At 32.9% G+C, this 11208-nt stretch overlaps 1 protein-coding gene across 2 annotated transcripts; it reads left to right on the plus strand.

Annotated features, from left to right (window-relative positions):
* Positions 1–205: 205 nt before the first annotated feature.
* On the plus strand, positions 206–8637 carry LOC110413958 (protein SEMI-ROLLED LEAF 2). 2 transcript variants are annotated; one of them, XM_021424992.1, is made up of 19 exons: positions 206–553; positions 692–766; positions 1035–1150; positions 1434–1548; positions 1677–1805; positions 2424–2471; positions 3607–3773; positions 3874–4070; positions 4208–4500; positions 4721–4870; positions 4982–5437; positions 5541–5687; positions 6030–6105; positions 6503–6630; positions 6766–6969; positions 7054–7194; positions 7281–7409; positions 7507–7722; positions 8248–8637. In XM_021424992.1, exons 1-19 carry the CDS (start codon positions 416–418, stop codon positions 8407–8409), a joined length of 3087 nt encoding a protein of 1028 aa, XP_021280667.1. In that variant the 5' UTR covers positions 206–415; the 3' UTR covers positions 8410–8637. The 2 variants fall into 2 exon arrangements, with proteins under 2 accessions (XP_021280667.1, XP_021280668.1); XM_021424993.1 differs by having other exon boundaries at positions 701–766; positions 7051–7194.
* Positions 8638–11208: the final 2571 nt, after the last annotated feature.

The following is an 11208-nucleotide window of genomic DNA, read 5'->3' on the forward strand; positions in this document are numbered from 1 at the left end:
TCAAGTCTAGAATTAAAAGCTAAATGGAGCTGTACGGCCCATTTACCACCGACCTCTTACGCTACGGGCCCGGCTTGAAACTTTATTTTAAACTCAATTAAAAAATAAATAATAAATAAATAATTATCGCAAAGCGAAGACTATATAATACGCGGACGACGACATATCATAATAGAAAGAGAGGAGGAATTACATTTCCCCCACGGTTATACTTTCCTCGGCCAGCCTTATCCTCCATTCCCTCCGATCCCGAGAATTCGTTCTCTTCGATTCAAGAATCAAGCCCTCTCGCTCGTTATCATTTTGACTAGCTCGGAAATCATATATACATAAATCGTAAATGATGAGAAATATTAAAGAGAGAATTTAAAGAGGGAGGGAGAGAGGCCCATACACATGTTTGAACAGAAATTGTATGGGGTTGATATCAAGGAGAGTGATGCAGCCTGTATGCGGGAGTTTGTGCTTTTTTTGCCCTTCCTTGAGCACCAGATCCAGGCATCCCGTCAAGCGTTACAAGAAATTACTCGCCGATATTTTTCCTCGATCTCCGGTTCCTGCCTTTCTTTTCTTCTTTCATATCTTTTTTTCTGATTTTTTTCTCATATTTTAAGACGTTTTTCGTGAGAATTTGCCTGGAACTGGTCAGTATTTTATTTTTTTAATTTATTTTTGGCATGGTGATTGATAGGGTGAACAGCCAAATGAACGAATGATCAGTAAACTATGTGAATACGCTTCCAAGAATCCACTTCGTATTCCAAAGGTACGTACAGTTTCATCGACGCTTCCTTCTTTCACGTTTGGAAATCTTTGGTTCTGACAAGATTAAGAATTCATGGCGCTTGATTGTAGTACGTACATTGTTTCTTTATGTGATTCATTTCTGTGAAAAGATTACACTCGTCCTTGTTGGTTTGCTAAAGCCATTGGTTTTCGCTGTTTATTCTTTGTTTTTGGTTTTAATTAATCATAGTATAGATCGATGTTCAAAATCTAGTTTTCAATCCTCTGATGATTTGTTTTTAAATCAGATAACAAGCTCATTGGAGCAGAGGTTTTACAGGGATTTGCGAAGTGAGCAATTTCACTCTGTAGAAGTTATCGTCTGTGTCTACAGGAAGTTGATGATTTCTTGTAAGGAGCAAATGTGAGTTTCTTTTCATTATATTGAAAGTAAGCATGCAATAAGGTCATATAAAGTACTCCTCTATAGTCCAGGGGCATTTACCCATGCTTGCATTTGCAAGAAAAGTCAAAGTTGATCTTCCATGCATATGATTGTCAGTCATCAAGTCATTAAATGTTCATGCTATGCTAATTTGGGACCAGGATACCTTAGGGGCTAATATCTCATGTCAAATTGATGAGTACTTTCAGCATATCAATCATGTAGTTTACATATATATTTGTTGTTATATACTATATTGCAGGCCATTGTTTGCAAGTAGCTTTCTTAGCATTGTGCAGATCCTGCTAGATCAAACAAGAATGGACGAGACGCGTGTATTAGGATGCCAAGCTCTTTTTGTTTTTGTGAACAATCAGGTAGAAGGTGCTGGTAGATTAATTCTTGCCACTTTATAGCATAAATTGTTTATTTCAAGAAGCAGGTTCTTTCTAATTGTTCCAGTGAAACCCCTCACGCTAATCTTTCACTATTTTTGACTAGCCAGAGGGATGGCACTTATATGTTCAACTTAGATGGATTGATTCCGAAACTTTGTCTTTTAGCTCAAGAAATGGGAGAGGACAGGAGAGTACAACGTTTGCGTTCTGCTGGTCTTCAAACCCTTTCATCAGTGGTAATTTTCTACTGCTACTGAAAATTCTTACCTAAATCCCCATCGTTTTCTTAGTGATTTCCTTTTGACTAATGGTAACCTTATACGTTCTGCTAGTATTTTTCATGACAATTCCAAGTTTTGTTTTCTTTCAACTTTGCCTCCTGTAATCAATTTAAGTACGGATTTGAGAGCCACTTTTATCCTGAAGTTTGTGGCCCTTCTTTTCCCTAATATGCATTAAGAATTTGGCAGTACTAAGATCATTGATTATTTAACAAGAATTATTTTCCCTTGTTATTGTTATTTTGGCCTAGAAACAAAAAAGAAGAGCAAATTGTGTAATGAAGTTGGAAGCAATGGTGGCCAAAGGGCAGCTTGGATCTAGATTTATTTTTGTTTTTCCAGGAGTTCAGGTCATAACTAATTGGTTCTGTCAAAATTGCTGGGTGGAAAGAGCAGATGGAGACAGTATGGATTCCATAGATAAGAAAACATCTCAATCCAATTAGGAAATCAATAGTTTATCCCTTAATTTTGCCATTATTTTCTCTTGTCCATCTTTCCATGGGTGACTTTGATCTTAGGCATTTGAAAGAATTGATTCATTCCACAATCTTCTAATTATTCTTCTTACAGGTTTGGTTCATGGGAGAGTTCTCCCATGTCTCAGCTGAATTTGATAATGTGAGTTTTCTTGGGACCCTTTACTTAATATATATTTTCATTTTTCTTTTAAATTCTTTTTCCATTCATTTCTATCTCTTGGCACCATGATATGGCACTAAATTGAGATAAGAATTGGGGTACTAGGTTTTGGGGATTTTATTTCTTACAGAAACAGTGAGCGCTCACTAAGCTGAAGAAGAACAGGATTAAAATAATCTTGGTGATAAAATGTAGGGTTCTAAGTAATAACCTAGGTGAATTAAAAAAAAAATGTAATTACCAAGGTGAAAGCAATCACATGTATAAGGCTATGACTCCAAACCGAAAAATACCAGATATTTGGAAATTTTTACTTAATAAAATGAGTTTAAAGACATAATAACTTAATCTTACTCACTTTGCAAAAAAAAAAAAAAAACTTAATCTTGCTTCAGCTAAGACTCTTATGCCAATGCGCCTCCTTTGACAAATTGTCAAAACTCTATTTAATGCAAGATGCTTACCCAATTTCATCTAGAATGTATATATTACCATTGTAACTTAACAATATCAAGGAATCTGCTGAAGAAGAGCAACTAAATGAACTAAAATAATTTTGGTGATAAAATGCAGGGTTCTAATTAGAAATTACCTAGGTGAAATTTCAAAAAAAAAAAAGAAGTAATTACCTAGGTGAAAGCAATCACATGTATAAGGTTATGACTCCTAACCGGAAAATACCAGAAATTTGGAAACTTTTACTTAATAAAATGAGTATTAAGACATGATAACTTAATCTTACTCCAACTAAGACTCTTATGCCAATGCACCACCTTTGACAAATTAAGGAGGGTGTAAAAGCTCCATTGAATGCAATATTCCTACCCAATTTCATCTAGAATGTATATGCTACAATTGTAACTTAAAAATATCAGGGAATCCTATATCAATTTAGTGAAAAATAACCTTAAAGCCGCAAGCAAGCTTAAAACTCTACAGCTAATGGGAAAAGATCATCATCAGTTTGAAATAAAATTAACGAGTTGCTTTGATCTGTGCGTGTGTTATCTACAATAGACATTGTTTCACTGGCTTCTATCTTTTTATGTGTGATGTGCTTCATTTTCCAATATACTTACTCTAAGGCTGCTTTTACTTTTTCCCAAAACACTAGGTCGTTTCAGTGGTCTTGGAAAATTACCGAGGTTTAGAAACATCAGATGCTGATAAGCAAGATACACAGAATGGCTGTGTCAAAGACGGTTTCTCTTCTGCAGATGCCATGGCAAGTGTTTCTTGGAGGAGTATAGTGAGTGAGAATGGAGAAGTTCATGTGTCTGTGTAATTGCTCTTGTCACAATTTTTCAATTGCCATAGTCTCTGTACATATGGAATGCTTAATGGCTAATATGCAGTACCTTTTTCCCCATTATAATTACAGGGAAGAAGCTGAGAATCCCAAATTTTGGTCAAGAGTTTGCCTGCATAACATGGCCAAGTTAGCCAAGGAAGTTACAACTGTCCGACGTGTTTTGGAATCCTTGTTTCGGTTTTTTGATAATGAGGAACTGTGGTCTACCCAACATGGCGTAGCTCTTTCTGTCTTGCAGGACATGCAATTAATAATAGAGAAATGTGGTACATAGTTTGTCTGATATTGATAAGAGTTTCTTCCTTTGAAAGCTTAAGCAGCCTTTCTTTCCATTAAAACTAATTGTCGTCTTTTAAGTGAATTTTTGGTGTGATTATTAAGTGATTGTTTTATTAATCTGCAGGGGAAAACACGCATTTTTTGTTGTCCATCTTACTAAAGCATCTTGACCATAAGAATGTTCTGAAGAAGCCCAGTATGCAGCTACATATTGTGCATGTTGCCACTTCCCTTGCTCGACAAACAAAGGTTCAGCCTTCTGTGGCTATAATTGGTGCATTAACTGATATGACAAGACATCTACGCAAAAGCATTCACAGCTCACTTGATGATTCAAATCTGGGAGCTGAGGTGATTCAATACAACCAAAATTTTCGAGCAGCAGTAGATGAGTGCCTTGTTCAGTTATCACATAAGGTGACTTTGTTCTCCACCTTCTCAGTAACTGGTTTATGAAATACCATTTATATTTATAACATGATTTAACATATCTATAGGTGATGCAAATAGGATTTAACATATGGCAAAAATAATTACAATCTTAACTCAAGAATACAATATCTTCATGATATTGTAGTTGAAACTTGATAATAACGTTTTAAAGTATATGCAAAACTAAGTTACCTTGTAAAGGCAGGTTGGAGATGCAGGTCCTGTCCTTGATATGATGGCTGTGATGCTGGAGAACATGCCAAACATTACTCTTATGGCCAGAACCTTGATTTCTGCTGTTTACCGTACTGCTCAAATTATGGCATCAATCCCAAATTTGTCATACCAAAACAAGGCAAGACCAAATTTACTGTCTATTCAGTTTAGTTATTGTGCAGAAGATTGTGTAGTTTCTATTTTAGTTCCATATATTTTTCTCATTCCTTCTAAACACGAAATGTTACAGGCTTTTCCCGAGGCATTGTTTCATTCATTACTTCTAGCAATGGTCTATGCAGACCATGAAACAAGAGTTGGTGCTCACTGCATATTTTCTGTTGTTCTGGTTCCGTCTTCTGTCTGCCCTTGTCCTCCGGCTGCTACTTCTTTTCCAAATAAGGCCACTAAGTTGCAAAAGACACTCTCAAGAACCGTTTCCGTGTTTTCTTCTTCGGCTGCACTCTTTAAGAAGCTGGGCAGGGAAGATAAAGAAAATGCTGTAGACAGTAAGGTTGGAAACATCAATGGCATTTCCATGCAAGACAGAGTGAACTGTGCTGGTGCTGAGAATGCAAAGATCCAAAACCACTCTATTCTGAACAGGTTGAAGTCAAGTTACAGCCGAGCGTATAGTGTAAAATATTTGAATCCATCAGCTACAATAGAGGATGAAAAATCGATGATGAATGCGGTTGAAGTTACAGTTAGTATTCATGTTCTGCCTTTAAAATTGGCATATCATGCCCAAAATTATTTCTTTTCTTTGATCTGGCATGACCTTTCCTTTTCTTACTAACCCATGTCAGGCTTTACCTCTTCGATTAAGCAGTCATCAGATAACCCTTATGCTTTCATCGATTTGGGCACAATCCATCTCTCCTTTAAATACGCCTGAAAATTTTGAAGCAATTGCTCATACCTACAGCCTGGTGTTGTTATTTGCACGGACCAAGGTATTACGTTATTCTTGGCAAGTTAGTGACACTGTGAATTAAAATTGATATTGGATTTGTTTTATCCTTCCTTTTTCTATATACTTTCTTATCAAGTTCTTTTGTGCTGTCACACCAAAACAAGGCAAGACCGCATTTACTGTCTAATTAATTTTGTTATTAATACATCTGTGCAGAAGTTTTTACTTTTTTATATAAATATATAAAAATATCATCAAATATAAAAGATTTATATATATATTTTTTTTCTGAGATAGATTACGTGTTCATCCGTAGCTATACTTGATAGATAGTCCACTGTTTTCATTCAGTTGGTTTCTTACTGTGCATTATATTATGTAGAACTCCTGTAATGAGTCTATGATACGAAGCTTTCAGCTGGCCTTTACCTTAAGAAGCATATCTCTGGGAGGAGGAGGTACGCCTTTGTTTCCAAATTCGTACATATTATCGCTCTATCCGTTTCAACTCAACTTTCCAAAAACCTTCAAAATCATGTTATGCTAATTCCAAATAAGTGATACGATTCAAAATATATGGTTGTAAAATTTCAGAGTTTCCTATTGATTCTCCTGGTATATTGAGAATAATGATCTTAAATATGAATAGAACAGTTGAAAGTAATATATAAAGGTATATGTAACTCTATTCTTATTAGAGTTAAAAAGGAACAAAAAAATAGAACCAATTCTGATATTTATGTAGACTTATATCTTTAAATTTTAACTAACCCCATGATGGCTAATCTTCATTTGATCAGTTGCAACTTTCGAATCCATGTCTTCATTTGATGGAAGTCTTTTGTTTCTTGTTAGGGCCACTGCAGCCGTCACGCCGGAGGTCCCTCTTTATCCTTGCTACATCTATGATCATCTTCTCATCAAAAGCCTACAATATCCCCCCTCTTTTTCCTTGTGTTAAAGCTTCACTTACGACAAAAATAGTAAGGCTGCAGTATTGCTTGGGATTTTCTTGATTTACTTTCTTAATCTCATTATATGTGTGCTCGTCGCATTATCAGGTATAAACATACGGATTCAAATCTTAGCTAACTTTATATACTCTGAATTTGTTTTAGGTTGATCCATTTCTAGAGTTGGTTGATGATTGCAAGTTACAGATCACTGCTAAAACTGAACTAGAGCATCCAGGAAAAGTATACGGATCAAAAGAAGACAATGAAGATGCTTTGAAGTCACTTTCAGAAATAGAAATAGCAGAGAACCAGTCTAAAGAGTCACTTGCAACCATGATAGTGAAGTTTCTTGGCAATTTGTCTGATGTATGACTCCTATTTCCCTTGCTGTAAAGAATTAGGTGCTCGACACTAAAGACTAAATACTAATATTTAAGATAATTCCAGCAGGAAGAATCATCGAAAATAAGAAAGCAGTTGCTTAGTGATTTCATCCCTGATGATGGATGTCCACTTGGAACTTATCTGTTCATGGAGACTCCCGCACAAAAATGTGAATATGGATTAATAAATAATCAATCTCCCGAGAAGGCAATTTCTTTTTATCTTCAATTCTCCCTTCCTCCCATTTCTCTTTCTTGAATTTTACGCAACTGTATAATATTGTGAATGTGCAGGTTGAGCCTCCATTATTCACGGTAGATGATGATGTTTTGCCTAGTAAATTGGAAAGTAAAACAGGTCCTGATGCACATTTGGCACCTGAACCTCAAAATTTCCTGAGTGTTGATGATCTTCTTGATGCTGTGAGTCATTCTGTTGATTGATGTTATATGTAAATTTATTGGAATACATATAAGAAAATGTAGTTAAACTCAAATATATTTCTAATTTATTTTGCAGCTTTCAGAGACAACAAATCAAGTTGGAAGATCCTCAGTCTCAAGCCCTCCTGACATGCCTTATAGTGAAATGGTTGGCCAATGTGAGGCCCTTCTAGTGGGAAAGCAACAGAAGATGTCTACGGTAATGAGTGCTCAACAGATTCAAGAAAGTTCAGTGAGCAATTATGCAAAGGAGGTGCAGCCTCATTCTCTTGTCGAATCAAATTATGTGAAGGTACTAACTTGTATAGTGGCTCCATCAAATGTTTCGTATTCAAGCAAAATATTTATTTTGGTTCTTTTCCTAAGTACTATTGAAATAGTGCAAGGACATTTTATAAATTAAAATTTATGAAGTTTAAGATTTAGGATTTAAAGTTTAGGGTTTAGGACACTTCATAATAATGATAATTTCTCTGAATCATCATCCATAACCCACGTACACTTTGCAGCTACTTGCATCATCTGTTGACCATAACTATTAATGCCTTAATATTTTACCCACTCACTATAATTCCTTTTAAAACACTAGACTACAATACTAAATTAAGAGGATCGGAATTTTATTTTTTTGATTGCTTTTATTTTATTCCCCTTCCAAAACTTTGAACTTGTGTATTGATTTTATCATTACTCTCAAGAATATCCTATGTACGTACTTTGTAAAAAAAAAAACATAATTGAGCATATATATCTAAATCTTAAGCTAGTAATGCATATTGCAACTTGATTTACTGTTGAGATTATTTTGGAATTGCAGAGAGAAAATCCATTTATTGATCAAAATATGGGTGCTGTTTCTTGGAATCAATATGCTGGCACTACTCCGATGCTTTGTGCAACTGAGTACCACCAACAACCCTACTTTCAGCTTCCTGTATCAAGCCCATATGACCATTTCCTGAAGGCTGCTGGTTGTTGATACTAAAGAAAATGAAACTAAGAATTTTTTTGAGGTCCGAGTTACTACAGGGAGTAACAGAAGATTAGAATAATACTTATTGCACCTCTCTGCTTTCATGTATAGGATTTGTTGGCACTAGGTAAAGATAACAGCTGATAAATCCATGAGGCTATTAGTGCTAGCATAGCATACTACATTTTTGATTGTTACATGGCGCAAGTAGCAAAACATTGTTATTTCTGGAGATATTGGCATATTGCAACAAGTTCAAAATTTTCTTGCTATATTTTTACTGCATTTAATCAAATTTTTATATTTTTATTTGGAGTTAAATAAGCTCTTATAGCTAATGATTGATTAATTATCATTAACTTAAATGTTATTTATCATTTTATATCCACATGATATTAATAAGGTGAAAAATTTCATATGATCATGTTATTATGTCAAATTAACATATCACGTCATCATCAGTTATGATATATTAACATGTCATATTATCATCAATTATGATATTTTAATATGTTATGTCAGCTCTACGAGACATAAAATAATAAATGATATTTTGACTAAGAGCTTGTTTGGCCTTGCATTTTTTTAGCTTAAAAGCTATTATAAAGCTTTTAGAAAAAATAATAAATTTTAAAATTAAGCTAAATCTGTTTGGTAAATTTACTTTTATAAGTTCTTTTTTATAAATAAGTTGTTTGATAAAATAATTTATATAATATCTAATTGTGATTAAAATTACCATAATGGGTATGTAATAAATAATTTTTTATTAATCACAAATTCCTTGTTCATAATGGAAAAAAGTTAATTTTAGTTTTTTATTTATAAAAAGTATAAAAAGTATTTTTATATAACATAAAATTTATAATTAATAATAAATCATATAAAAATAAAAACAGATAATGTTGGAATTATTTTTGAAACAAAAAGAACAGTTCTCCTAAAAAAGAGGCGTGTTTAAGAACAACAAAAAGAGAAAGGCTCCTCCCTCTTTTTTTCAAAATTTTGTTCATTAAAAAAAAGTTACTTATTTTACTAAAAACTCCTCCAAATTTTTGTTTGCCCTGGTTTTTGCTTTTAAGAAGTAGATAAGCTAAAAAAAAATCAAGCTAAACAAGCACTAAGTTAATCATTAGTTATAAGAGCTCATTTGACTCGAAATAAAAGTACAAAAGTTTATTTAACTCAAAATAAAAATACAATGGTTTATTGGCTCAAAATAAAAATATAATGGCTTATTTGGTTCAAAATAAAATTATAAAGACTTAATCGAACACAACAAAAGTATAAAGATTTATTTAAATTTTTCTAAATAGTTTAGGGTCTTTTTAGATATTATGCCAAATAAAGGCAAGCAAAAATGATCTACACCCATATACATGGATACAAAAAAGGTGTGAGGCAGTTAACAAGATTTACTACTAAGTTGACAGGTCATGCATCCATCCAACTTTCACTATTTCAATCTTATGGTCAACAACAATGGATAGCACATACCTCAAACCCTATAATATAGCAAATATGGTTTTACAAGTTAAATAAAGTCTGATTAAGGAAAAAAGTAAGGATCTAATCTAATTTGTCGTTTAAAGATAACACAATTGATAGAGAAATTCATAAAACTAAATGGGATAAAACAATTGATAAAGAAATATTATACTAAGAAATTGAAAAATTCAAAAATGAAAAACACAACTATAGGATACTTTAAACCCACACATTTAGAGCAAAAGTTCAAAAAGACCATATTATCCACGTTTGAAAACTTCCAAACTCAACTAACATGTCAATTAATTGGAGCTCCACACGTCACAAAACTATCACTCCACATGGCGCAAAGATAAGGCACTGGTTTCCTTTTATATATAGTTATTGATACATGGTTAAATATTTAGGAAAATATTATTATTAATTTTACTAATTTTCATATCCATTCTTTATTTTGATCTCAAATTAGTAAAAATCAAATGGCACAATTGCTTTGTAATCAACTCTTATTTATCATTTCAATAACACACAAATATAAGAGTTTAAGAAAAAAAAACTTAAAATTTGTTAAGAATTAATTCATTTCTTTATAATTTCTATGTTTGTTTATCCATAGTTTTTACATACTAAGGGCAAAGATATTATGCAGGGCAAAGATGTAAAATAACACGTAAATACATGAGTGATATTTAAGGAGGTGATATTGATGTATAAACAAAGAAAATTGAAATAATGAGTTTCTATACTTTTTGTTTTTTTTAAAGTAATTTATTTCACTCTTTTATTTTTATTTATAAATTAAAATTTTATATTAATTGCAAGAGATTACAGAAGATGAAGAAATTAGTCATTTGAGCTGATTCATATTCAGACTAGTAGTTGCTGTTAGGAATCAAATGAGATGCCTTAAGAATAAGTTTTATATTATAACACATTAATGTTTTATTTTACACTTTAAAAAAGTATTAGTTTTACTTTTTATTAACTTTCTTTTTATATATATTTTGCAAAATATTGTTGGGCTATAGTTGCAACTAACATTTTTGCTTTTGTTTCAAGAAGAAAGTAAGGTGATTTTATTTTGTACTTTCCTTCACAATTATTTGATTGTGTGGATCCAATTAGCAAAATTTAGGATAATTTAGATTGCTATATGCTAACCATTAAGAAAGCATTACAATGGATGTTGTGCTATTAGATTAGTACACAGTAAAACTATCCTTTTGTTGATAGGAGGACAACTTGACAGATGGAGGTAAATAAAAATACTTATAGTGTAAGAGAACAAATCATACTTGGCATTTGCTGATATGCTAG

This window comes from Theobroma umbraticum, unplaced genomic scaffold, assembly GCF_002168275.2.
Source record: "Theobroma umbraticum cultivar Fairchild unplaced genomic scaffold, ASM216827v3 scaffold_4.1, whole genome shotgun sequence".
Lineage (NCBI taxonomy): Eukaryota > Viridiplantae > Streptophyta > Magnoliopsida > Malvales > Malvaceae > Theobroma > Theobroma umbraticum.